We start from the raw sequence: 25,312 nt of genomic DNA on the forward strand, positions 1-25,312 counted from the left end.
ACCTCCAGAGGCTGCTTGGTCTTGTCGGTGGTCCTTTGCTACACTTTAGGTTGGGAGAAGTTAACCCCTTAAATTGTTCTTAAGGAAATAAAAAACGAAAAGCCCTTAAGGTTTCTAGGTTTTCAGGGATGCCAGGAGCTCAGTGACTCAAAACACCTCTGGATGCCTGTCCTGTGCAGGCAGAGGAGCAGGTATTCAAGCCGCCGCCCTCGTGAGGCCACCCCCAGCCATCCTGACCTCCAGGGGGGAGATGACACACACTTACGTCTATGATCAGATACTCCACGGGCAGGGGGCGAGCCAGCTGGGTAATCTCATTGCCAAACTTGTCTATGTCCTGAAACACAAGACAAAGGTCCAGGGCGTGAGTGCAGGTGTGCCGACCTATGACAGGTTTTCCATTCACATGCTTGTCTCACTCCTTAAATTACTACAATTCTTGTTGAAGTATATGAAAAGCAGAGAGGAAAATGTACATATTTTTGCAGTGAATCCACCTTCCATCACTTCTTGGAGCTCTCGATGACGGCCACGACTCAAGAAAGCAGCCTTGGGGGCTTCCCTGGTGGCGCAGTGGTTAAGAATCTGCCTGCCAATGCAGGGTACACGGGTTCGAGCCCTGGTCCGGAAAGATCCCATATGCCGCGGAGCAACTAAGCCCATGCACAACAACTACTAATCCTGTGCTCTAGAGTCTGTGAGCCACAACTACTAAGCCCATGCAACACAACTACTGAAGCCCGCGCGCCTAGAGCCCATGGTCCGCAACAAGAGAAGCCTCCGCAATGAGAATCCCACGCACTGCAATGAAGACCCAACGTAGCAACAAACAAACAAACAAATATATATATATATATATATATAGCACCAGCCTGATGCTAAAGCTGTGGAGACACAGACCCCGGGCTCCCACCTCGTCAGGCCACATCTGTGCCCCTCCTCCTCTATAAGCTCTCCTAGTCTCACACCTGAATGCTAACTCTTAACAACCTTACACACACCTCTGGAAACGCAACTTCAATGGAAACTTAATCCTTATACATTAATAAAATGAATACACACACAAATCAGTACACATACACACAAATACGCAGACATGGAAAACCACCACCAATCTGTCAAAGTCTAAACTTGTTTTGCTTTATCAGATGCATGGAACATAAAGTTTAATTATGGGGAAAAATGGCCAGCATATGTTCATTAATCATAAAATGACAATTAGATCTGATTTATGTCACACTTGCTGAGTTCAAACACAGCTCTAGAAATAAATTCATAAGAACCAACACTTTTCATTAAAGATTCTGCAAGGGGGGTCATATTTTCTATCTAAATCACCACTTACCATTATATAAATCACTCATCGAGTCATATATAAATTATACATCCACAATTTCCAATTATGGGGCCTTACATAAAAGTTATGTTTATTAAAGCTCTCAGACCCTAATGGACGTCAAGCAGATCTCCCTGAGGTGTGCAGGTGACACAAAGCTACCCCTAGCACATCACACCTTCCGGGGATGTCACAGGCCCATGCCATCTTTTGAGACAACCTTCTCAGGCTGTCCTACATTAAACCGAGTCCATTATCCTAACAGGAATTCCAGAGGCTCCATGTGGCCCTGCTCTTTTTTTTTTTTTTTTTTTTCCTCCCAGAAATTAAACTCTCTGGTCCGCAGCACATCTCAGATTACCCACACCTTCCCTACCTTTTCTCTGTTCACAACCCAGAGAGTTGCTAGCAAGAACCTGCCCCTCTGCCCCTTCCAGAACACGGTCCAAATACATCTAACCAAACACATCTAAGCCAGCTACATAGGGAGCAGGAGCACCACCAAAGGACAGGTTCCTGGAAACAATATCCGTTCTGTCTGTCTGCCTTCCTTTGAGGTTGGAATACTGTCCCTTCTACCTGGGCAAGAGTCCCTGGTCCTTCCACATGCTCGTTGCTGCAGCAGGTAGGCTGGGCCTGGCTTGCCGTGGCTCTACCAGCTTTGACAGTGGCAGCCCAAGGTATGGCCTGCTGAGTGGGTCCTGGGGCCCCAGAGGCGGTAGTTTCTCACTGGAGGAAATACGGTAGGAGGCGGGAATCAAACCCAATCAAACTAAATCACCATTTCCAAAAATATACGCTTGCCCCTACAAGAAACAACCTGCAACAATTCACACATAATTAGCCCATCTGGAATTCATCTTCAAATCTAATTAAGCTCTAATATGCAGAGACATTTTCCCAGCACCTGTTCGCTTTAATCTTCCCCTCTAGGGATGATTCTTGTTAAATGCCCCCCCTCTCTTTTTTGTGTGTCATGCTATTCTCTTTCAAATTTAACTACCCCACTGCATCCTTCTGCTCCCCAAGAAAATAAAGGTGCTGCATCCCCTTCTCTTCCCTGGAGGAAAAGCAGGTACCTTCTATCTCTCCCCCATGCCTTCACTCAAATGTTTTTGCCAACCAAGCCCTAGCCCCACGTACCATTTTAAAAGGCAATTACTTTTTATGGGCACTAGCAAATGTCAGGCAGAGTACACTAGGAGGAAGACATCTTAATTCTTAGTTTGGCAGCCGCCAAAGTGTCAGAAATTTTATCTCCACCTGGAGCAAGACACTGGGAGAGTCAGAAATTGAGGTCCCTGGTGCCTCGCTACCTGCTATCGGCCATGTCTGTAAACATCAACAAGAAATCCAGGGACCTCTGTCTTTGTTAGCTCAAAGGCAGGCAGGCTTTGTGCCAGGATGACAGCAAACTCCACTTACTGGGTGGCACCATCTTGCTTTGGAAAAGGAAAAGGAAATCCTTAATGTACTGCTTTTCTTCTTACAAAACTGGCAAGAAGGTAACAAGTGAAACTAGCACTTTCTGAGACTTCTCAGAATAAAGCAAGAAAAAAAGTTCTCAGGACAAAGTCTCTTAAAGAATCCCGTTTAGGACTACCCTGGTGGCACAGTGGTTAAGAAGCCGCCTGCCAATGCTGGGGACACGGGTTCGAGCCCTGGTCCGAGAACATCCCACATGCCACGGAGCAACTAAGCCCGTGCGCCACAACTACGGAGCCTGCGCTCTAGAGCCTGCGTGTCGCAACTACTGAGCCCGCGTGCTGCAACTACTGAAGCCCGCGTGCCTAGAGCCCGTGCTCCGCAACAAGAGAAGCCACCGCAATAAGGAGCCCGCGCACCGCAACAAAGACCCAACGCAGCCAAATAAAAAAAAAAAAAATTAAAAAATTAAAAATTTAAAAAAGTAAAAGCACTAGGGCTTCCCTGGTGGCGCAGTGGTTGAGAGTCCGCCTGCCGGTGCAGGGGACACGGGTTCGTGCCCCGGTCCGGGAAGATCCCACATGCCGTGGAGCGGCTGGGCCCGTGAGCCATGGCTGCTGAGCCTGCGCATCCAGAGCCTGTGCTCCGCAACGGGAGAGGCCACAACAGTGAGAGGCCCGCGTACCACAAAAAAAAAAAAAAAAAAAAGCACTAAAAGAAAATGTAGGTAAATATACAGCTTTGAGGTAAAGAATTACTTCCTAAGTATGATGACAAAGGCAGGAATTACAATGAAAAAGGATTAACATACCTTTGAAATCACAAAATGGTACACCTTACTTTGTATGAAAAGTATAAAGAAAATGATATCCTGGCATATGTCTGCAACATATGACAGAGGGTTAATGTATAAAGACTTCACAAACGAATGCGAAAGTGATGAACCACCTTACCAATACCTCAGGGCACACAGAGGCGATTCATAAAGAAAACACCAACACACACAGAAGACTTGGGATAGAGTGAGTGCAGAGCATGGGGTCCTGAGAGCAGGGCCCAGGCAGGCAATCAGACAAGCGCAGGGCTGGCCTGCGGCACAGTCTGAGCATGTAACTGCAGCCTTCTTGGAGGAACTTTGGGAGACCACGTGAAACCCTGGAAATATATGTCATCCTTTCACAAAACAACGCTTGGAATGGTTTGCTTGGAATGTCTCAAGTAACTCAGCACACACATGGAGTGAGCTCCTGGATGAGCCACAAAGCACTTCTGGTAAGTGCCAGATGCTGGGACAAACCCGTGTCGGGCTGAGGACAGGGCAGTAAATGATGCCTAGGACAGAGAAGACTCCACAGTCCCCCCAGAGAGCGCTGGTCCCCTCCACAGCCGCGACGCCGCAGCTGCCTGCATGCTCTCTCCTCCCTGCTGCAGCCACCTGTCAGCTCTTCCAATTCCTCAGCACTGAGCCCACAACCACCCTTCACGCCAGGAACCCACCCTGCTGCCCCTCCGCCTGGGCAGCTGCCTAAGAGCAGTGTTCCCTGGGGTCTCCAAGACCCTCTTTGTCCATTGAACAGTCTCGGCTTCTCTCCTCTACTTCCAAGGCTTTAATTCGGGGTTTCTGGGCAGATAACTGTGAAAAGGACTTCTCGACCTCCTTCTGGTTCCACCACATCAAACTTCAAACACGGGCACCTGAACTCACCCCACCCACCCTGCTCTCACCACTACTCATCAAGGTTTACAACTCCAGCACCCACCACTCACCCAAACCAGAGACCCAGTTTCATCCTGTCCTCCCCGGAACCGTGCAAGGCCCATGGAGCTCTTGGCTCCAGGACACCCTCTCCATCCCCAAACGCCATGGGGAGCAGACACATGTCACCTGGACTGTGCACCAGCCTTCTCACTGGCCACCGGACTCTGTACCCAGAAAGAATCTTCCACACCGGGGAGCTCCCGCACGGCCTGGCCTTCAGCTCCTCCAGCCACACCTCACGCTGGACGGTAGGCCCCACTGCACATGTCTCTCCTGCTGCCCCTCCTGGATCGGCCCTGGCAGTTGACACTCATGTTGCTGCAAAAGCCTCCTGCCTCCAGACCCCTCTTCACGCCACATCCAGCAAGATCGTTCCAGAATCACCTGCCATCTTTCTTTCTTTGGCTTCTCACTGCCCACCACCCCCATCACATGCACACTCCAGCTAGACTTGAGCCTGGGCCCCCTAGATGCACCATGCCCTCTGGACGTGTGGCCCCCAGGTGGGCTTCCTCCCCACCTGGCTAACTTCCACACCACACTGGACACCTCAACAGCCACCAACAGACCACCTGGGAGGAGAGGATGATTGTGACTTGCTCATCACTGTAGCCCCGGGGTCTGGCGAGGGACCCTGCACCCTATCCACAGCTGGACTGAGTGCAGAGGCTGCGGTTCCAGAGGAAAGGCCTTGTCAACGTCCACGTGTCCATGCACGCACGCGGGGTGCTGGAAGGACAGGTGAAGGCGGGTGTTGGGGTGTTTATTTTCTTATTAACCTGTAATGCAGGATTTCCCATAAAAATATACATTTGATTTCACATTAATAAAATGTTCTTATTTAATATTTAGAAGGCTTGCACTCCTAATGCACATGGAACCATCCACCTCACTGTTCTGCTGCCCGTCCCCAAGCATCCCCTCGCTGGCTGCCTAGATCCTCGCTCCAAAACCCTCCTGTGTGCACCTCTCCCCACCTTTACAGGAGATGCTCCCCGGCCATTCTTTCACTGGCTGCACGGGACTTCCCAGGACAGAGAGATCAGAGCTGCAGACAAGGGTGGACCCTCAAGCTTTCCACCCCCATCTCCTGTGTGAACGCACATACAAACGTGTATACGTACAGGCATCAACATCTACAAGTGTGCCTTTAAAAAATAAAAAGTTAATTGGGATTTTACTGTATATAGATACATTTTTAATTTTACATCATGAGTTTTATCCCATATCTTCAAGTAATTTTCAAACACACACCTTTAGTGATCACAGAATATCCCACCATATAGATGTATTGTAATTCAATGCCCGTTATTAGACTTCTAGATTGCTTTAAGTTTTTGTTACCACAGATAACACCATGATGAACAGCCTTAGACAAATATGGGTACGTGTCCTGTTTACAAGGTATATTTTAAATCCAACCCCAAAGCCCACAGGAGGACTAAAAGGATTACTTAAATGTTTGTTTTCATAGGTCTCTTTGCTCAAACTGATATTTTCCTGAAACGTATGAGAAATGAGTGTCTCAAATCCTACAGGGCTATAAACAATCCTGGGAAGCCCTTCTAGCCTGCTCTCACTAACAGGCAAGTGAGCGATCTAAGAAAACAGCCTCATGATTAAGGAAATAACATGTGTTCCACGACAACAGGGAGCTCTCTTCTTAAGGGCAAGAAACTTACAAGACATGGAAATAAAAAGCAAATTTCCAACCTGATAAAGGGTACTACAAAAAACCAAAAAAACCCACAGCAAACTCATAGTTAATGATGAAATCCCGAAAGCACATCCTTTACAATTAAAAACCAGACAAAAGTGCTGATCACTGGACATTGTTCCAGAAGCCCTAGCCAGCACGAGGAGTGAAAATGAAGGGAAGGGAGAAAAAGAACTGTCACTCCTGGATAATAACTCACCTGTGCAGAGAACCCAGAGCACACATACAAATTAGAGGAACAAGTAACAGCTGAGCTGCCAAATGGTAGTTTTTATAATATGTAGAAACTATAAAGTACGTAGGAACAATCTAACAAACGATGGACAAGACTTTCAAGGAGAAAAATCCTAACTTTCTGAGAGAGGTCAAAGAACAAGAAACAAAGGGCAGCATCACATTGCGGGGAGTGGGGTGGGGTGGGGTGGGCGTGACCTCTTTGTTTTGTGCAACCTGCAGGCAAGTCTCCATGACGGAGTGGGGGGGTCAGGAACAGTCAGAGCTCTCGGGAAGAAAAGCGGGGAAGGGCTGTGATGGATCAGGGACGAAGAGTCAAGTTACAGTGACTCGGACAGTGCGTTGGTGCTGGCTGAGGAACACCGGCCAGTGGACAGACGGGAGACACAGAGACACAGCCACGATCCCAGAGACGACTGGTAATGGAAAGGCACCACAGATCAACAGAGAAAGAAGAGGGTTTTTCCCAATAAATGGTGTTCAGACAGTATATGACTAAAAAAAACTAAGAAGGAAACTGGGCCCCTATCTCACACCACACATCTGAAATAATCCCAGGTGGAAGAAGAATCCAAAAACATCAACCCTGGAGAAGACAAGATAACAGACTTCCTTTGTGATTCAAAATGCCAGGCATAAAGACAAGGTTCAGAAAGCTGACCACATGGAAACGTAAACCTTCTGTCTCAATGACACCACGGGAGTGGAGAGGCAGAGGTGTCACACCCCTGACTGACAGGGTTAGAGGCAGGGAGAAAAAGATTGAACCACCCAGGGAAGAAGAGGAAACAGACACAACGAGCACGTCACAGGAGACAGGACGAGCCAACAAACGATGAAAAAGGAGCCTGGCCTCACTTATGATCAGGACGGCACAGTTACAGCTCAAGGAAATGCCCCATGGGTGTCTGAGTGGGGAGTGGGACTCGGGCCCAAGGCCGCGGAGTGTGGTGGTTCGCACAGCATTCTGCTCGCAGTGGGCACATGCCGAGGTGACACGATGGCCACATGCAGGCAGGTCTCAGGCCACACCGGGGTAAGTGAATGTGGCCCATCTCCAAGGACAGAAGAACACAGTTTTGGGTCTACGGTGTGCAGCAACATATAAAACTCACAACAGCTGCTTTAGGAAAACACACAAAGGAGGTAAAACTAGCAGAAAAGCAAGAAAGTCATAGTGCACCCCCGAAGGTAGTGCTCCCTCTGGAGGGGGGAGAAAAGGAGACAGAAGCAGAGAGAAGGATCCAGCAGCTACAGAGGCTACAGGAACGTTCTGGTCCTTAACTCTGGGGCAGAGACTTGGGATTGGTATTTCTGCTTTTTTTATTCCTTAAATATGTTTTATAAATAATCTTTCATATCTACTCAATATTCAATTTTTTAAATTAATTTATTTATTTTTGGCTGTGTTGGGTCTTCGTTGCTGTGTGTGGGCTTTCTCTAGTTGCGGTGAGCAGCGGCTACTCTTTGTTGTGGTGCGCAGGCTTCTCACTGCAGTGGCTTCTCTTATTGCGGAGCATGGACTCTAGGCATGCAGGCTTCCGTAGCTGTGGCACGCGGGCTCAGTAGTTGTGGCTCGCAGGCTCTAGAGCGCAGGCTCAGTAGTTGTGGCGCATGGGCTTAGTTGCTTCGTGGCATGTGGGATCTTCCTGGACCAGGGCTCAAACCCTGGTTCCCTGCATTGGCAGGCGGATTCTTAACCACTGTGCCACCAGGGAAGTCCCTATGTTTAATTTTTAAAACCCTGAAAAGAGAAAGAAATGGCAGCCTGATGACCCTGGAGCAATGTATTCATGCACGCTGAGCGCACCGGGGCTGCACAAGCCTCTGTGGCTAAAGGGGAGGGGCTCTCCACAAGGACAACAGGCCCCGTTACGGCCCCCAGACCAGTGGGCTGTGCCAAAATGCTCAGGACGGCAGCCAGCAGGACCACCAGGTCTCAGGGTCTAAAAATGAGTCAAAACGTAGATTCTGCATTCCAAAACAGGGCCATTCAAATGTATCTTATAAGATAGAAACTTCTGAGGGAAAGACTGAACCCTCACATTGTTTCCCAGCGTGGTGTGACTTGATGTGTGATTCTTCAAAGTACCTGATGCCTACACAGGATTTGTGTAAGGGTGAGATCTGTGTTATCAAGCCAGGTAATTGCTATTAAAAACCACAGGAGGGAAGAGACAATGGGAGTTCCTAAACAAGGCTCTTTGGAAATATTTTCTTTCAAGAATGATATGGAGAACCCTTTCCCAGGGCTCCTTACTGTCCCCAAACCTGAGGGGTCATCTAAGCAAGTTGTCACAGGCCAGCCTCACTTTGTCCCTCCACTGCCACCACCTGAAAGGAGCATATACAACAGCGAGGCCTGCCTGCTGCAGAGGAAAGACAGACTGCTCGCTACCTACTGGCCTGGCCTTCCTGGCTCAGTGACAGTCCCCGCCCCCGCAGACCTCGGACCACGCAGCAGCACTGATTCAGAAGCAGATTGAAGACCTTCATTCCATCTAAGAGCTGAGGAGGAGACCAGGAGCAGGGACAAGACTCTCAGGCCCTTGTGCCCTTCCTTTGCACATCACCCGCTGCCACAGACACCCACAGCATGGACAAGCCAGCTCCAGACGGGGTCTCGACCCCACTTCTGATCCCTGAAGAGGTGAAGTCTTTGTCACAATCAGGTAGTCTCTGGTCTCCAAATCACCACCAGGACGAGGCCCCGGAGCCCCTCAGCTTCTAGGCGCTCTCCTGGGTGTCTGATGCATCCTGCAGGTAGTAAGCTGCGCCCATACCACTGAATGCTATTTGGCAATGAAAAGAATGAAGTACTGCAGGCTGCAGGCATGGAGGAACCTTGAGACATTACAGTAAGTGGTGAAAAGTCAGTCACAAAAGACCACACACTGTAGGATTCCATCAGGGAAACCTCAGAGAAAGCAGATCAGCGGTTGCCAGGAGTTGGGAGGATTGGGGTGTAACTGTTAAAGGATGTAGGGCTTCTTTTTTGGGGACAAGAATGTTCTAAAATTAGATTGTGGTGATGGCTACACAACCCTGCGAACATCCTAAGAGCCCCTGAGCCAGGCACATTAAATGAGTGAATTGTGTGGTATGTGAATTGCATCTCAATAAAGCTGTTTAAAAATGCAGACTTAGGGACTTCCCTGGTCCAGTGGCTAAGACTCCGTGCTCCCAATGAAGGGGGCCTGGGTTTGATCCCTGGTCAGGGAACTAGATCCCACATGCTGCAACTAAAAGATCCCACATGCCGCAACGAAAATCCCGCATGCGTCAACGAAGATCCCACATGCGGCAACTAAGACCTGGTGCAGCCAAATAAATAAATATTTTTAAGAAAGAATTTTTAAAAATTAAACTTAATAAAATTTTAAAAAATAAATAAATAAAAATGCAGACTTGCTGGAACAATAAAAACAACAAAACATTGACTAGATGTGCACACACTGATATAAAAAAATTGCTGAAAGATATCAAATCATTTTAAAGAAATTAGATCATCACTCTTTCTGGGTTTTCATTGCTTGCCTATTTTATTTCCAGGCCCCTTCTGCCAGCAGGTCTTTGTGGCCTAAGTGCAGTGATATTGTGAGCAGACCTGTCAACCTAGAACTCCTTACACAGTGAAAATATCCTTCAGAAATGGAGAACAATGTACTTCTCAGACACACAAAAGCAGCCGGGAATACAAGAAATATTAAAGGGGTCCTCCAGACAGAGCGGTGCCAGATGGAAACCAAAGTCTGCCCAGGATGGGGAACAGGCAGGGTGCCTGCCTGTGACCAGAGCAACTCCCATGAGGAGGATGGGAGCCATGTTGCTAATTCCCAGGGAAGCACCCAACTCCGACTTGTTCAAACCAGATCACAGTTTTCAAAAAAAATCATTTTTATAGCTTTCACAGGAAACAAAGGTTTAAAAACAGACAACTGCTTGTCTAAGCGGTTAACCTAAACTTGGGTCCCCTCAGGAGAGCCTAACTTCTGCCAAGCAGCTCCAACCTTCACTCCTGCTGAAGCCCTGTTAGGCACCATTTCTCCTTTTCAGAAACTGAAACAGTCTGGGTTGCAGTGGTTTCATTTGTATTATGTACCCCTAAACCCAGTGCGTGTCACCCCCACTTCTGTTTATAAGCCGTAACACCACAGAAGCCTGCCTGAGTAGCTAACAAAGGCCCTGGAAATGCCACAGAGTCCCTTATCCACAAGCTAGGCTCTAGACGACCACGGCTGACCAACAGCTCCCATGGCCAGAATGCACCAAAATTAGCAACGTCCAGGACAGGTCAGCGTCCCTCTGCTCTCCATCCACTTCTCTCTTTCGGTACCAATGCATTTTTACCTTATAAAACACATCAGGCACGTACTGCTCGCTGCTGGACTCCTTGGCGTAGCCGAGCTCAGGGGCGTCCTTGCAGGGCAGCAGGCACTCATCTCGGACCAGCGCCATGCACTGATTGGACACCTGGTACCCTTCAAAGTGCACCTGGTTGTCGGGGCCACCTGCAAGAGACAGACCTTCAGCGAGAATCCTCCAAAGGACGTTCAAAACAAGTGTCATCCTTTACCTTGGACCTGCAGAACCAACTCTCATGAGTGTGTCTTGGGTAAGAATCAAAAATGATTGACAGCAGTCTTATGACAGCCTTGGGCACAAGGCCTTGAACACAGGGTGTGCAGACGCCACTGCAGCTCCTCAAACAGGCCCCACCAGCGACACGCTCTCTGAGAATCGGGAAGCAAGACTGTTAAACCTTCTCCGACACCCACCCAAAAGCATACTTGGGCTCCTGGTTTTTAGTATCACAGAGATGTGAACAACAGACAGAGCCCTGTGTTTCAGCAAATTCTGTTCTTGAGTGAATGCAGGGAGACGAATGGGAGTGGATGGGAGAAGACAGAAACCTTTCCCAGCACAAAGTGTCAGTATCTGCACAGCATGGAGAGCAGCCCTGACCTCAGATGCCTGTGCAGTTGGCACATCCAGGAGGCGTGGACCCCACCACAATGCCTAGGAGGTTGCTCTCCCTGCACCGAGCCCTGCCCTCCACGCCTTCCACTCTAACCTCTCTCAGGCCCTGCTCCAAAGAAACCCACAGTAGGGCTTACAGTTTGGGACAAGGGTAAAACCCATCCCAAATGGGTCAGGAGGTCAGGCATTACCGAGCATGCAGCCATCTTCCTCCCCTGCAGAATCAGGGTCACACTCTGACAACTGTAACAGCCTCATTTTTATGGCTTTGGAGAATTTTTAAAAACCTTCAATACCTCTATCTTAGTTTCTTTGACCATAGCAGAATAAGTTACTGATCAGGGAACAGAAATTCTATCTGTCTGGCTTTCAAACATTTACCAGAAAGCAGATCTGATGGCCAAGCAATCAAAAATGTGAAGGACAGGGCAGAGCCAGCCTCCAAGGGACCAACAGGGGCCTGTGTCTGCTCGACTCTGCACACCAGAGGCCAACAGCAGCTGGCTTCCAAATGCTGCGTCACGCTGGGCTCCAAAGGCCCGGTGGACAGTCAAGCCTAGCATCTTCTCTCTGGCCCTCAACTCACACACTCGGGGGAGGTGGCCAGGCCTGGACAATGACTGCTAACTAAGGTCAAGGCAGCAAACGCAGGGCATGTGACCCTCTAGTGCAATCCGGGGAATGAACGTCATAGCAGCACAATGAATGTGCGGTTCACAAGGCGCAGAGGCGGTCGGGAAGGAACATGGAGGAGCCGCCCTTGGTGTGTGTACTGTAAACCTGTGCTGGTTTTGAGATAGATCTGGCCTGTGAGAACCAGGGACAAATGGAAAGCAGTATTTGTAAAACGGAAGATTCTTAAAACAAGCAAACTCAGTCCATATGGATAGTCTCCAAAGGCAGAGTCACTGACAGGAACCTCAAGCTCCCCATTCCATGTGGAAAAGCAAGAAACCAGGTCCTGAGGGGTTCTCTGAACCTTGCTGGAAACCTGGTACCATCCCTGAGATGAAGCAGGCCAGGCCAGTTAACTCTCATTCCCTTCCCAAATCAGTCCATCAGGAAGTCCACTGTGTGATGGAAAGGGGTGGTGATAAAGGACAGCTGCTCTTGAGTCTGAGATGCAGCCCAGAAAGTAACATGCACAGCTGAGAAATGAGTGCGAGTGTGCCAGGTGACCGAGACACAGACACCAGCATCGTGGCAGGGAGTTTAAACTTGGGCTCTGTGATGATTCTCCTTCCACAAGCTCCTTCATGTGCACATGAGCAAACCCCACATGTAATCATCACTCTTTTCCCCTAAAGGTTTCAAGCTAGAGGAGTTCTTAGATGGGATCCGCAGACACAAGGCCAAATGGTAAGGCCCCCACACCCCAGCCAGCACCTGGGCCTGCAGCCTCAGCAGCAGCTGTGGGAAGCTGACAGCAGCGTGACCACGGAAGCATCATGAACCCCGGGACACACCGGCCAGTCTCCCGGGAGATGGCCATAAACACACAGGACTGCTCCTTCCTGTCCCATCAGGGTCTTAAGGATGGGACTTCAGCAAGGGCATTTCAAACAGCTCCCCAGGGTACCAACATGGCCCGGCCCTGGTCAAGAACCACTGATGCGGAGGAAGAGAACAATCTGTCTGGAGTCAGAAGATCTCTGACACTTTGGATAACCACCTTCCATCGCTGCCCCCTGGGAAAGGGAGAGGAATTATGAGTCTGAGCATCTCACAGCATTACCAAGAGGGACAAATCAGCACAGATGTGAAAGGACTCTAACTGCAGATCTTATTACAAGTTAAGTGATTTCCTGCCTTATAGTTCTAAAACCCTAGTAAAGTGCCAATTTGGGAGGCAAAAATTCCAAGGACAATCTTTAATTTCCAAATGCCCAACAAGAGGTATGAGTCAATAACTGAAGGTACAGGCAGCCCCCAAGTTGGAAACTATTTATAATTCAAAACATGTACCAGTTCTTTGGGCCCACTGAATAATTCCGCATAGAAACAGTAATTAAAGGGGTTAGGTTACCAATGGGAGCCCACGGAAGCCTAAAACAGCAGTTCTCACAAGGAGCAGTTCTGGAAATCTGTGGAGGTGATTTTTGGTTGTCTCAACGAAGGGGGGCAGCGGGGGGCAGGGGCTGCCAGTTTTAGCAGGCTAGAGTCAAAGGTACCAGACGTCCTGCTGTGTCCAGGGAGTCCCACACAATAAAGAACTGTTCCACATTCCACATGGCCTTGAAATGTCCCTCGAACACTCCTGTAGGCAAAACCCCTATTTGTGATGATCTAGGATTAGAATCAATTGTATTTTATACACAGCCACAGAAACAAACACGCCCAGCTTTAACACACAGCGACTCCTCTAGGAGCATGATACCACATAAGCTGAGGAAGGGCCCTGCTTGGCTCAGAACTCCGTGGAGAGCTGCTGAGTGTCTAGGACCCACGTCACTGATGCCTGTGCAGGCCCCGCCCCACAAGGTTGGCAGCTCCGGCTCCTCCCCTGTGCTCTCCTCAGGAGGCACCAGTCCCCAGGCACTGGCACGCAGAATGCACTGTCTTCTTACCTGCATGCTCTTTCACTATTATTTCTCCTTAATGTTACAGTCAGCCTACTACTCTGCTTTCTTTTTTAGAATCAGATGTGTGGGCAGGTATACTCTCTATGAATTTTACTTTCTGGATAGTAAAGAGGTGTCACAAATGTTCTAAAGAGAGGGTGTCCAGTCTGATAGGCTTGAGAACCACCAGCCTAAATGCCTGGACCCAGAATCTCAGCCTAAATGAAGGGGGCAGGGGTTTATGTGATGCAGGAAGTAGAAAGAGAATACTTTCCTCCCCTTCATCAAACAGAAAGCTGGCTTGGCAAGACTCTGATTATGTAAAACGTGTCTCTTCTCTGCTCTCCTCCTTGGCTCCTGCTACCCTGAGCGCTCTCATCACAACAGGTCCCCTGCCCCATCTGCCCCCGTGGAAGGACTCTATGCTACAGAATTACTGCTTCCGCAAATCCCAGTCCAAACTCCCATCCACTTCCTTAAGCATCTGACCCCATTAATTTATGCTAACATGTGAACAATGCAGCCATGGCCTCTCATGCCCCCAAAGTACATTCATTTCAAAAAGAAGGTGCTGGTCACTCTAAATGGATCTCAAATCAAATGGATCTTAAAAATTCAGACAGTATGAAAGATGTTTTCCCTCCCATGGCAGTGGTAACAGGCTCAGCTGGGATTAATAAGGGATCTAGTTACTTACATGCTTGGGCTGTTTGTAAACTGGTATTTTGAACTAGAGGAAGCATGGTTACCATGAACAAACTGGATTATCATCTCTGTGATGGTAGAACCCAAGTCGTCACAGGATAGAGGTTAGCTTTTACTTTAAAAAACTGACCAAAGAGATTGTTTTTATTAGTTGGTTCTCCAAGTTTCAAATTCCTACTTCTTTTAAATCATATGGTCTTATGCCTGGCTTTTCTCTAGGACAGCATCTCAAGTATGTTATAAAAGATTTGGTGGCACTTTTTTACAGGCCACACAGTCTTTTATTATTATATATTCATTATGTACAGAACATGTAGTATGATGTGCACAACATCTCACACACACACACTCATCACTCCCAAAAAAAGCTTTATGGAAATGGTTTCTTAAAATGACACTCCCACTCATAAATTAAAAAGTAACAGAAACAGTAAATCCCTCCTCTCCTGCACAGCTAGACAGAGTCATCCTTGGTTACTGGAAAGGGTCAAAGATAGCCCAGAACTCAGATCCAGAACCAAGTGAACTTGGACTGAGGCCAAGAGAATGGACTAGAGGAGGGCTACACTGAGGCCGCAATTCTAGTAGTTTTGTGTGATGCTGAGTAGTTCAAGATTTTTGCCGCAAACCAAAAAAGAGGAATCTTATGTCTCACAGGCCCATTAAGAAAATCTATTGTAGGGACTTCCCTGGCAGTCCAGTGGTTAAGACTCCACACTTCCACTGCAGGAGGCACGGGTTTGATCCCTGGTCAGGGAACTAAGATCCCACATGCCACGTGATGCAGCCAAAAAAAAAAAAAAGAAGGAAAGAAAGAAAATCTATTGTAACTAAGTTAAGAACGCAAAGCTACTGAAAGAGGAACAAAACATATTAACAAGGTAGTAATATTTACAATATAAATGCCCCCCATTTATACCTGTAGCCACTGCAGTAACAAACTTGGATCCAAAATGTCCATCTGGAGAGAGTCGACATATGTTGGGATGCTTATTTTGAAAGTCTCCTGCAGTGATACATTCTTCTGAACTCAGGAAATAGGTGTCCTAAGAAAAGAGAATCAGCATACCAAGTTTTATAGCATCATGTCAAAATATGCTTCTATTTCTTCTTTAGAAAATATTAAGAACTAAACTATGACACATCACAAACTACGGTGAAGCAAGTACCTACAATTCCTGACTGTTACCAACTCCTCACAGAAAAACACGTGTAACCAGTAACGCCAGAAGCACAGGCAATCCACCTCATGGGCTGACCTCCAAAAAGCAGTGGTTTATAAAGGGAAAGTCTCTCTGATCTCCGAGACAGAATGAACAGACCCAGCCTTAATTTATCAAGAACACTGTGTTGAAAATAACATGGTCTAAAAGCCAGGGTGAGCTGTGCAGAGACACCGGAGAGTGCAGCCCAGAGCTGGTCCATAACAAGCTCTGGCCGAGCAAGCATCCCTGCCCCATCTCACCTTATTTCGACTATATCGAACTGTACCCTTTCGGGTATCTTCCGAGACAAGGTCTGTAAATATCCAGCCAACCTGCATAAAAGAGAAGAATACCTTCTGAGTCTCTCCCTGAAACAGGTGACGAATGTCTTCTAGCTTCTGCCCAGAGAGGAGACTCCTGGAAGCCAGTTCTTTCTTTCTAGGTGAGTCAGCTCCTCAGCTAAGCCACTGTCCACACCAGGGCTCTCAAACTCTACTCGGCTGACACTGGCCGTCCTCCCCCTGGTGCTGTCGGGTGGAGATGAGGGCAAACGAGCACATCTCATTTATTCGTTAGAAAAAGTCTTCTCAGCAACACCTCTGTGCCCTGCACTATGCTAGGTGCAGGGGACCCCGGGGGGCATAAAATTAACAGAACATCAGTGAAAAGGGAATTTACACTCCAGAGAGGAAGACAGATAATGAGCAAGCAAATAAAGACAATGCCACTTAAGATACTAGGGCTTTCTCAGTAAGACAGGAAAACATACTCCCCAGAGAATGCACGTAAAATAAAAAAGAATGATAGAACAGAGACTTCGCGCAGCTGCTCCTCTGGGCTCCGGTGTGGGGCTAAGGGAAGCATCTGAGGGTACAGGGATCTGAAACGCCAGTCCCAGGGCTTGGGGCAGGGTCGGCCTCCCTGGCACGTCCTGCTACAGCAACAGTGCCTGTCTGTGTGCTCTGTGATCCCTGGCCTTCCTGTGCTCACGAACCTCACAGCTGATTACCATTCCTGAACCAGAAGCTGGCTGGGAGGTCTAAGAGCGGGGCTGGAATCCAGAAACACACCCACTTCTGTCCTTCGGAGAAGCGATCTGGTGCTCATGACCCTCTCTAGCACAACCCTGACATGAAACTCTTCAATTCCATCTCCTGCAGACACGACCAGGCAAATCTGGAGACTTTCATTTTCTTTAAAAATGCCAAATGAACAAAACCCCCGAGGAGGATGGCAATGGAGAAAATGAGACTTAAAGGATAAATGTAACTCAGCAGTAAATAAAGCAGAGCCAAAATCAAGCTGAGATAAATTAGGGCTAAGGAACCAGTGTTTGGAGAAAGGCATTTAAGTAACTTCAAGATCTTCTAATTATGACTATCATGACCAAACATTTGTAACAAACATAGGTGAAAAAAATTACACTGATTTCTCTTTTGAACAAGAGAAAATTCCAGAATTTAAACCAAAATATGCCCCTAAATCATGATGCTGACTCCTTGTTAGAAACAACAGGACTTTTTTGTTCTTAAAACGACACAGTGACTTTGTTCCACAGCCTTCCTGGGTTATAAGGCACATTTCCAGTTTTCCCTGTTTATCTGTAGGGAGTTTATTTCTCATTGTCTAAATTGATTAGGAAATAAAGGATAAAACTTACATAGCTATTAAGAGTGAATTCCTAAGATGTGTTCAAATTCACAGTTCAACATTATCTATAAAACGCCATCTTTATAGAACTTAACCAAAGATGTGAGATAAACCAGATCATCAGACTCAAAAAGAAAAGTCTCCTCTGTCTTCTAACTGCCCAGGAAAACTAAGAAGGCTTTACACGCTCAGCTGCCTCAACTATAAACAGGAGGTTCAATGAGGACTGAAGAGGGACCACGAGAAGCTCCAAGTGTGGGGGACAGAAAACGATGAGCGCAGACAGACACGTGAAGGGAGAGCTCACACCTAGGAGGATGTGCCTTAAGAGCCTGGCGTCAAGGTCCCCTCCGGCAGGAAGTAGGGGTCTTGCTCCTGCTGCTTCTTTCCTCCCCCACTTTTAGGCAAGCCTCAAGAAGTGTGTCTGGCGGATTTAAATATAACAGTCCCTGCACTGGGATCCTTTGAGCACCCAATAAACACAAGCGAGGTTTCAAAACGTGCCAGGCCTGCACCTGACGTTGTGCAGTTGGGAGTTCAGTCCCAGACCAGGCCTGGCCATACCACCCACCTAGATGTCCCCAACACAGAGCCGGGGCCTCCCCTCAAGGCCAAGAGAATACTTCAGTACCTTCCTCAGGCCAAGTTTGGCAGCAATTTCATCAACCACCTCAGCCTTTGGGTCTTCAAGAAGCTCCAAGCTATTCTGTGTACCGATCTGTGGGGGTATTAAAGAGAGAAGATGGATTTAGAGGAGGGGTTCAGAAAAGCAGCACAGCAGCTCTGTTCCATTTCTGGCTCAGGTGTCACAAAGGAACACCAGTCTCCCCCTTGCCAAAAAGGAGAGTTAAGGCATCAGGAAAAGCTCGACTAGATAACACAGGCCAAGCCCTCCAGGCTCTTCCCTTCTAGGGCTGTGCTTTGCTTTTAATCAAGATTCAGAGAACATGAAGAGGCTCTATTCAGGCTGGTTCATGCTAGCAGCTTCACATGAAACATGTGGTCGTTTAGGACTAGGGAAGGCTCTCTACACCTTAAGGTTCCTTCACTGGGGATAGAAGTTAGTTTCAAAACTCCCTTGGATAAATAGTTTTCACTCCAAATAGGCTTGGCTAGATTAGGTAAGATTAGAGCTATAAGGGAACGTTCGTTCCCAAAAAACAGCCTTGGAAAATTCGTATGCAGCTCCTGCAGGGACAGTGCTTAGCTTCACAGGCAAGGCAGAGTGAGAGAGTACAACAGATACACACACCCGAAGCCAAGGACAGGGCACCTGAAATCGGTAACCTGCTGACCGGTGGGCAGAGCCCTCAGCTTGGGGCAGTGGCGGGGGGCGTGGGCTGGCTCACATGCAACCTACACTGGCCACAGGATCCCACTTCCTGCAGTGGACAAAGCTTGCTGAAATCTTCAATCTGCACTGAAATGCAGCTCATAAAGCTAAGCATCATACTGAGCAGAAGACCCGGCTATAGAATATGAAAGCGAAGGTAATTCCAAATTGAGTTATACTAATTGGGTATATCCTTGTAAATTAGTCAAATCCTGGCAAAACAACAAAAGAACTTTATGTTGCTGGGTATGACCCATATGGAGATCATTAATACCTCCAGGGCACAGGTCAAAGCACAAACTCAGAACAAACCTAAGGATTTTGTTTCATGACATGTGGCAGCATGAGCTTCAACTTCTAATGAGCTGGAGGTTATTAGAGGTCAAGTGTTTCAACCTCCAAGATCCCCAATTTGGGAGCTCTGATGATGCTGTTAGTAGCCTGGACACCAGAGGCTTCTGTTCAATCATACTCTTAACAGAACTGTTGAAATGCTTCATGAAAGGACCCTCCTCAAAACTGAATTGGAACGTCTTGTGCTTCCAAAAGCAGCTCCCGCTGACAGAGCACACTCAGTGCCCGAAGAGTCAGACAAGCAGGGTCTCTGGGTGAGCATCTACTGCCATCTCATGTCTCCCTGGAAGTGAGCCATCACAAAAGGCCTGGTCAAACATTTCCTCTGTAGCTCTCAGGAAATAATGAGAATATCCAAGGGAGCAGACGACACACAATCTGTACAAATACAGCCAGGGAAGAAACGGCGTCTGTGCAGGAGCCACACACCTGCACACCAGCCAGTGGCCACAAGGCCTGCAGTTTCAGACCCTGGTTTATTTAAAAAGTTGACCAGTCACGGTGAGATCTCCAGAACACGGCACAGGTGACACACTCGTGTATGGCGTGGTGCCCACCCAGAGACAAAGGAGGGGATAGTGTGAAATATCTGTGTATCTGCTTATACTAAAAAAATCAAACTTTGGAGACCTAAGCCAAAAACTGCTTAAAGTGGGGGCTACCTGTAGGAGAGGGAGGAAATTAGATGAAGGGGAAGACGTTGTTTGTAGATCTCACTTTGCAAATGTGCAAATTTTTTTTACTTTTCCAACATTTTTTTTAATAAAAAATTTCAGACATACAGCAAAGGTTAAAGAATTTACAGTGAACACCAATTTCCCACCACCTAATTCAGCCACTAACATTTACTCTGTTCCATTCACCCCTCTGGCCATGCCTCAGTGCACTGTGTTTTGTGTTTTTACATCACAGTCACCTGCAGGCACAGGACCCTCCCCCAACTACCTCAGCACATCATGAACCAGGATGCAATACGGTTCCAATCTTCACTTTTGTAGTAAACTTATATACAATAAAACAAAATAAATACTTTATATAACATACACTATACAACCATATAAACATTTTACATAATTATACAAATTTAAAAATATATACGGGCTTCGCTGGTGGCGCAATGGTTAAGAATCTGCCTGCCAATGCAGGGGACATGGGTTCGAGCCCTGGTCCGGGAAGATCCCACATGCCAAGGAGCAACTAAGCCTGTGTGCCACAACTCCTTAGCCTGCGCTCTAGAGCCCACGAGCCACAACTACTGAGCCCACGCACCACAACTACTAAAGCCTGCGTGCCTAGAGCCCATTCTCCGCAACAAGAGAGGCCACCGCAACGAGACGCCCACGCATCGCACCGAAGAGCAGCCCACGCTTGCCGCAACTAGAGAAAGCCCGCAGGCAGCAACGAAGACCCAACACAACCGTAAATAAATAAATAAATAGATAAATCTATTTTATAAATTAAAAAATATATATATATATATATATACATAAAGCCAATCCCTAACTACTGAAAATAAAACAAATGAACATAAATGTGTAACTCTTTGGTGATGTAATCATACAGGGAAGATCTTCCAAGTGACTTTAAAACACAGTAACCAGCTGCTGGTCCCTAGTGGGATATACCCTAGGGGCCCTCCCCTCCCACCAAAACAATCTTGAACTGTTTTCAGTCCTACATTGGTGGTAATTTTGATATTGTTATTAAGACAGTTACATGTGTGGCATAAGATAAAGAACTTGAGTAGTTTTGTGACTAATTCCATAAATCCTGGGACAGCTGATTGTAGGCATGGGCAGAGGAGATAACAGAAGCAGAAGAAAGAGGGCAACTGTATGACACTTTTGGGGGAACTGACAAAAGTTGAATAAGATGGCAGATTAGATAAAAATATTGTATCGAAGTTCAATTTACTTAAGCTGCTCAATGTACTTGTTATATGAGAACGTGTCCTTATTCTTTGGAAATATACACTGAAATATTTAGGGGCCATGATCTTACTCTCCAATAATTCAGAAAATAAATACTGTGTGTGTGTGTATAGAGAGAGAGATAGACTGGGCAAATGATACAGTAAGAGAAGCAGCATGCAACCTGAAAAGGGCTCCCATACAGCCTTCAAAACAAAGCAATACAGAGACCCGTAGAGTGCAAATCCTGTTCACATCTACCTGAGGAGGTTCATAAATCGCAGCCACTTCAGCCCTGATACCAAGAGGAATGTCTTTGTGCTCCGTGTACCGTCCATACAAGTACCCGAAGTGCTGGTTCCCTGTCTTCCTCCAGAAGTCAAGGAAGCGGTCAGCAACTGTATGATTCTCAAACATGATGTTGTCCACATGTCTGTATTTCTGCAGAGTTAACAACAATGGGCTAAGTTAAAACACTCCATCAAAAATAAATAATTTACTATTTTATCACAAACTGTTCACAAGTATCTTTTACCTAGCTTTTTAAAACACACACACACACTTTAAGAATGTACTCTCGGGGGCTTCCCTGATGGCACAACGGTTAAGAATCCCCTTGCCAATGCAGGGGACATGGCTTTGAGCCCTGGTCGGGGAAGATCCCACATGCCATGGACCAACTTAAGCCCGTGCACAACTACTGAAGCCCGCGCGCCTAGAGCCCGTGCTCCACAACAAGAGAAGCCACCGCAACAAGAAGCCCGCGCACCACAACGAAGAGTAGCCCCCACTCGCTGCAACGAAAGAAAGCCTGCGCACAGCAATGAAGACCCGACGCAGCCAATAAATAAATAAATTTATTAAAAAAAAAAAAAAAAAGAATGTACTCTCGGGACTTCCTTGGCAGTCCAGTGGTTAAGACTGTGCTCCCAATGCAGTGGGCACAGGTTCAATCCCTGGTTGGAGAACTAAGATCCTGCATGCCACACGGGGCGGGGGAAAAAAAAAAAAAAGAATGTGCTATGCCCTTAAGACCACTTCAGATTCTAGTGGGTGGGAGGGGTAGGGGTGGGACTCTCATTAAATTAATTCAAATTAATCTTACTGGGATTTTGCCTAAAATGCAGGTTTTCACAATCTCTAGGTCAAAAGAACAGTTTTCAAAAAGAAATTAAGACAGAAAGAAAGAGAGAAGGGGAATTCCCTGGTGGTCCAGAGGTTAAGACTCCGCGCTTCCACTGCAGGGAGCAAGGGTTCGATCCCTAGTTGGGGAACTGAGATCCTGCATGCTGCGCAGCGCGACCAAAAGAAATAAAAACAAAATTTAAAAAAAAAAATGGAGGGGAGTTCCCTGATGGTGCAGTGGTTATGAATCCACCTGCCAATGCAGGGGACAGGGGTTCAATCTCTGGTCTGGGAAGATCCCACATGCCACGGAGCAACTAAGCCCGTGCGCCACAACTACTGAGCCCGCGCACCCTAGAGCCCAAGGACCACAACTACTGAAGCCCACATGCTGCAACTACTGAAGCCCGCATGCCTAGAGCCCGTGCTCCGCAACAAGAGAAGCCACCGCAATGAGAAGCCCACATACGGCAACGAAGAGCAGCCCCCACTCGCTGCAACTAGAGAAAGCCCGCATGCAGCGATGAAGACCCAATGCAGCCAAAATAAACAGAAAGGAAGGAAGGAAGGAAAGAAGAGAATGAGAGGGAGGGAGGGAAGGAGAGAAAGAAAGGGAAGAAAGGTTCTCAAACAGTTAAGGAGGGGTGGAATTCTAAGGAGCTAAACATGGGCTGGCAGTGGCAGGGGAAAGATGAGGAGGGCTATTTTTGGAGGGCTGGACAATAAAAGTGGAAAAAGCCAGAATAACTGCACACAGTTTTCCCTGATTTTTTTTTGCTCCTTCCTGAGCCCAGCTCCCCTCTTAACCTGGCCTGGACAGATACCCTGAGCTGGTCCCAGGGCAGTTCTGTTCAACTACCAACTTCCAGAGCCACAGTTTCTTAAAAGGTAAAGTCACAACCACTGAGCATTTTCAACAGTCACCAAGAAAATTCTGCCTCCACACAAGCCAACAAAACAGAAAACTGAAGGCTCCCCTCTATGCTTGAAAGAGCTAGAGATCTTACAAATAATGTCCTCAGTGTATGATTTCCATAAAAACGTCAATCAGCCTCAAAATAACCGAGACTCTGCCCCATGTAACTCACACTGCTACCGCCAGCTCCTTTCCAAGGAGGGGCTTTTCCAGACATTTTCACTCCTCAGCCATGAACACAAATCTACTGCTTTCTGCGTCTCGATGGATACAGCGAACATCTCACCTGTCTATTCAGCGTGATGGCACTTGGCTGGCACTTAGTACAGATGCCATTAGGCCACGGAAGGTGTCCCTCACACCCTGATTTAATCTTGCAACTGATGTTCTCCAGGGCAACAAATTTCCCCCTGAAAAAGAAAAGGCAACTTAATTAATTAAACATTACAATGGTGAAAAGTGTAGCAGGAGGCTGGAAATAAAATGTCAGGTATCTTACACTTCCTGAAGGGAGTTCTCAGGAGCTAAGCATGTGGTATCCACAGCAGGGAAAACGTGCTAAAACTTATTCTAATGGAGCTGTAGCTTCTGTCCTGTACACTAGACTGTACAGGAATACAGAACTACTTTCCAATAAAAAGTTTTAATTTTCACTACCACTAACATCTATGAAGATTTTTTTCCTTTTTCTTTTTTTTTTAAATTGTAGTTGTTTTACAATGTTGTGTTAAGTTTCTGCTGTACAATGAAGTATCTGTATATATATATATATACATACACATATATATGTATACACATATATACTACATATATACGTATATGTATACCTATATCCCCTCCCTCTTGGACCTCCCTCCCACACCCCCATTCCACCCATCTAGGTCGTCACAGAGAACTGAGCTGAGCTCCCTGTGCTATACGGCAGGTTCCCACTAGCTATCTATTTTACACGTGGTAGTGTATTTATGTCAAAACTAATCTCCCAATTCGTCCCACACTCCCCATCCCCCCGTGTCCACATGTCTGTTCTCTACGTCTACGTCTCTATTCCTGCCCTGCAAATAGGTTCATCTGTACCATTTTTCTAGATTCCACATATATGCGTTAATATATGATATTTGTTTTTCTCTTTCTGGCTTACTTCACTCTGTATGACACTCTAAGGTCCATTCACATCTCTACAAATGACCCAATTCCGTTCCTTTCTATGGCTGAGTAATATTCCATTGTATATATGTACCACATAAGATTTTCAACAGTACTGTTAAATATCTAGATCTAACCTATGCCACTGACAGAAAATGAAGTTCTTTTTAAGTTCCATCAATTTATCAGCAACATTTACTTTATGAGTCTAGACTTAGACTTCTGTATAAAATTCTTATTCATGGAAGAAACCTGATTAGGATACATAACCAAGATATCTTCACTCTGCTTTTGGTCAGTGAGGATGTCCTGGGCCCCACTGTGGACTTGGGGTGAGTCTGCACAAGTGACTTCACCCTCTGCCACTTTCCCGTTCACAAATGGTCCAGTGATCAGTCCTGTCCTCACAAGCCAGCGGCATGCTGGAACGATGGCACCCGGGAAGCAATGATTGCCACCTAGGTTGCATGTTAACAGCAGCAACAAGCGAGCCCTTGACCTAGACTGACAAAAGGCAGACAGGTCCCAGCACACTCATGCTCTGGTCAAGACAGCTCCAGAGCTTACCCCACAGATGGGCAAAAATGGGCTTTTGGTGGGATCTTTTTTTTTCCTGGTCTAACTTTTTTAAAAAGTCATTTTAGGGTGTTAGCGAGTTGTCAGAGAAAAACTACGAGCAGGCCAACATGCCATTCTTCATAAAATATTGCTGACTCGGGTTCAGCCACCGTCTCCTCTCCCTGCACGGATAGGAATCATAAAATCACAGGAAGAAGTCCGTTACTTTCTGGGGGGCTGCAGTCTAAAAGAAATCAAACTGCTCTCAGCTCGCCTCTGTCACAGCGTGCTCTCTAAGAGCCAAGGGACAGCTGCCCCCACTGCCCAACCCCACCCACGCTGCCGCCTGGCCGAGCCTGCAGACAGCAATGCTGAGGCACCAGAGGCCGAGCCATGGA

At 47.1% G+C, this 25,312-nt stretch overlaps 1 protein-coding gene across 1 annotated transcript in view; it reads right to left on the reverse strand.

The window, feature by feature from the left end:
* Positions 1-25,312, reverse strand: part of NPLOC4 (NPL4 homolog, ubiquitin recognition factor) — a 56,389-nt gene that overhangs the window by 11,538 nt on the left and 19,539 nt on the right. Inside the window, exons 7-13 of the mRNA XM_081218130.1 lie at positions 23,497-23,620; positions 21,431-21,610; positions 18,204-18,290; positions 16,183-16,254; positions 15,637-15,763; positions 10,822-10,982; positions 266-337 (exon numbers count right to left, since the gene is read on the reverse strand). Coding sequence (XP_081074256.1) covers positions 266-337; positions 10,822-10,982; positions 15,637-15,763; positions 16,183-16,254; positions 18,204-18,290; positions 21,431-21,610; positions 23,497-23,620 — 823 coding nt within the window. The remainder of the gene's footprint in view (positions 1-265; positions 338-10,821; positions 10,983-15,636; positions 15,764-16,182; positions 16,255-18,203; positions 18,291-21,430; positions 21,611-23,496; positions 23,621-25,312) is intronic.

The sequence above is a fragment of the Mesoplodon bidens genome (genome assembly GCF_964165515.1).
Source record: "Mesoplodon bidens genome assembly, chromosome: 19".
Lineage (NCBI taxonomy): Eukaryota > Metazoa > Chordata > Mammalia > Artiodactyla > Ziphiidae > Mesoplodon > Mesoplodon bidens.